Below are 2,852 nucleotides of genomic sequence, written 5' to 3'. Positions count from 1 at the left end.
TCCTTGTCTCCACCCTTGTCTCCACCCTTGTCCTTCCCTTCCCTTCAAGAGGTGTCCTTGTCTCCACCCTTGTCCTCACCCTTGTCTTCACCCTTGTCTCCACCCTTGTCTCCACCCTTGTCCTTCCCTTCCCTTCAAGAGGTGTCCTTGTCTCCACCCTTGTCCTTGTCTTTGTCTTCCCTTCCCTTCAAGAGGTGTCCTTGTCTCCACCCTTGTCTCCACCCTTGTCCTTCCCTTCCCTTCAAGAGGTGTCCTTGTCTCCACCCTTGTCCTCACCCTTGTCTTCACCCTTGTCTCCACCCTTGTCTCCACCCTTGTCCTTCCCTTCCCTTCAAGAGGTGTCCTTGTCTCCACCCTTGTCTCCACCCTTGTCCTCACCCTTGTCCTCACCCTTGTCTCCACCCTTGTCTCCACCCTTGTCCTTCCCTTCCCTTCAAGAGGTGTCCTTGTCTCCACCCTTGTCTCCACCCTTGTCTTCACCCTTGTCTTCACCCTTGTCTCCACCCTTGTCTCCACCCTTGTCTCCACCCTTGTCCTTGTCTTCCCTTCAAGAGGTGTCCTTGTCTCCACCCTTGTCTTCACCCTTGTCTCCACCCTTGTCCTTGTCTTCCCTTCCCTTCAAGAGGTGTACTTGTCTCCACCCTTGTCTCCACCCTTGTCTTCACCCTTGTCCTTGTCTTCCCTTCAAGAGGTGTCCTTGTCTCCACCCTTGTCTCCACCCTTGTCTCCACCCTTGTCCTTGTCTTCCCTTCCCTTCAAGAGGCATGGAAGGGGCACGAAGATATCATACAGACTGACCCCCCCACAAAAAAACTCTATAGCAATATAATCAGGTCCTGCTCACCTTGAAGCCATTCACTTTCTGCTCCCCATCTTGGCAAGAATCCCTCGGCAGACCAAGGACCTTCTTCCGGGCAGGTGATCGGTCTGGCGGATGTATCGAGAACCTGTCTCCGGGCCGCAGGGTGCCAAACGGTTCCAGGTGGTAGGTGGCCGCAGTGGCCTGGCTGCAGTAGGGCGCCAACCATGCGGCCGAGGGAATCGGGCTGCTGAACAACTCCAAGTCATGGCAATTGGCGTGAGTGCAGCTGAGGCCTTCGGGGTGCCGGAGGGTGAGCGACGGCGGGAGGGACCACAGGAAGCGGGCAAGGCGCTCAAATTCTCCGCTCTCCTGCAGGGCTTCGCAGACGCGAGCCACCTGGCTTGGGGAGAAGAGGGGGACACTTGGTGGGGGCAAGGTCATCTTGGGGGACGGGCTGAGGCTACTGGGAAGCTAGGCGAGGCAGGCCTACAGGGCGAGGGGGAGCAAGATGGCCGAACTAGGAGTGCGGGGAAGGGTCTATGGGACACAGTGGCAAAGCACCCAGAATGCCTTGGGTGGAGGAGGGAGGGAGGGAAGTGTGAAGGAGAAGGAGAAATAATACGAAACAACACAAGTATTGTCAGTAGAAGATTGGCAAAACTTAATGTTAGAATATTTACAATTAGCTAAGACAACTGGAAAAATAAGAGGACAAATGAAACAAACTGTATGGAAAGAATGGAGTTTATTTAAGGAATACCTAGAGAGAGTAATGGTATAAATGGAATCCTAAAGGCAGATATTGACTGAACCTGGATATAGATGAAAAGGAATAAGAGGAAGAAAAATTTGTGAAATAATTGATATACATAACTCTACAATATACAAATGTAATAATACAAAATGCAAAGAGGATAATTGGAAGTTTAAGTACGTGTGAATGTAATAGAAACTAGATGTATATATTTTAGAAGATGTAAAATGTATGTGAGGTATATGTAAGTGTGTTTATGATTTTAACCAATAAAGAATTATTTAAAAAAAAAAAAGAAGAAGCCCTCAGTGATGTTGTCATAGGAACAGGGGCGAGGGGTTGCAACCCTCTCCCCAAATCAGATTCTCTTCTGGAATAGAAGAGCCTCAGTTGCCGGATCAGGGCAAAGGCCCATCTAGTCCAGCATCCTGTTCTCACAGTGGCCAAGCAAAGGCTTCACGGAAGCCTGCAAGGTGGACATGAGGTCAGTAGGCCCACTGCTGTTCTCCTCCAACTACAGCCTCTGATTCTGGAAGCAGAAGCCACTGTTGATTCCCAGCAACTGGTATTCAGAGGCATCTGGACTATTTCTTTTATGTATTTCTATTTATTTTCCGGACCCTGCACTCATAATCTGATGCCCTTCTTTGTGTGGCCCCTCCATGAGAAGTCTGGAGGGCAGCAACACGAGAACAGTCCTCCTTTGTGGTTGCTCCCCATTTGTGGAATGCTCTTCCCAGGGAGGCCTGCCAGGCACCTTCCTTACATATCTTTAGGCGCCAGGCAAAACCTTTCCTCTATAACAAAGCCTTTGGCCTTTAACTACCTGTAGCCATTTAGGAAATGGCCGGGATGTTTTAAATGTATTTTTATTTCCTCTTGGTTTTGATGCATACCCTCCCACACTTTGAAGCCAACATCCGGGATGTCATCCTCCTGGTTTCTAACCTCCCATTTTTTAATCGCAACTATACCCATTTGGGTTGTTGTAATCCTGCGTGATTTCGCGCCCTGGTTTCCCCCTCCCAAAGATGCACCAAAAGTTGCACATTTTGGGTGGCTGTGCAAGATCGCAGCCCCTAAAAATAGTGCTTTTGGGGGTGGGAAATGGGCTCCATTTCCTCGCGATAAAAAACGGGACATCTCGGTTTATCCCGGACGCTTGCGAGGTATGTTAATGTCTCTGTGTGGGGTTTATTGTCTGTTAGTTTGGTTGGTTGTAAGTCTCTCTGGGTGGCCTTGGGCATGATAACAAACAAACAAACAAACAACAACAATAAATGTACACCCTGCCCA

The 2,852-nt window shown here is 49.5% G+C and overlaps 1 protein-coding gene across 1 annotated transcript; it reads right to left on the bottom strand.

Moving 5' to 3' along the window:
- Positions 1-684: 684 nt before the first annotated feature.
- Positions 685-1,319, bottom strand: LOC117039153 (homeobox protein SIX3-like). The gene is made up of 2 exons (XM_033136222.1): positions 845-1,319; positions 685-753 (listed from the first exon to the last, which is right to left on the bottom strand). The coding sequence occupies exons 1-2, from the start codon at positions 1,241-1,243 to the stop codon at positions 685-687; spliced, it is 468 nt and encodes a 155-aa protein (XP_032992113.1). The 5' UTR covers positions 1,244-1,319.
- Between the last annotated feature and the right edge of the window lie 1,533 nt (positions 1,320-2,852).

This window comes from Lacerta agilis, chromosome 17, assembly GCF_009819535.1.
Source record: "Lacerta agilis isolate rLacAgi1 chromosome 17, rLacAgi1.pri, whole genome shotgun sequence".
NCBI classification, from domain to species: Eukaryota; Metazoa; Chordata; class Lepidosauria; order Squamata; family Lacertidae; genus Lacerta; species Lacerta agilis.
The sequence above is the reverse complement of the archived record's forward strand: the minus strand, read 5'-3'. Positions and strand labels throughout refer to the sequence as shown.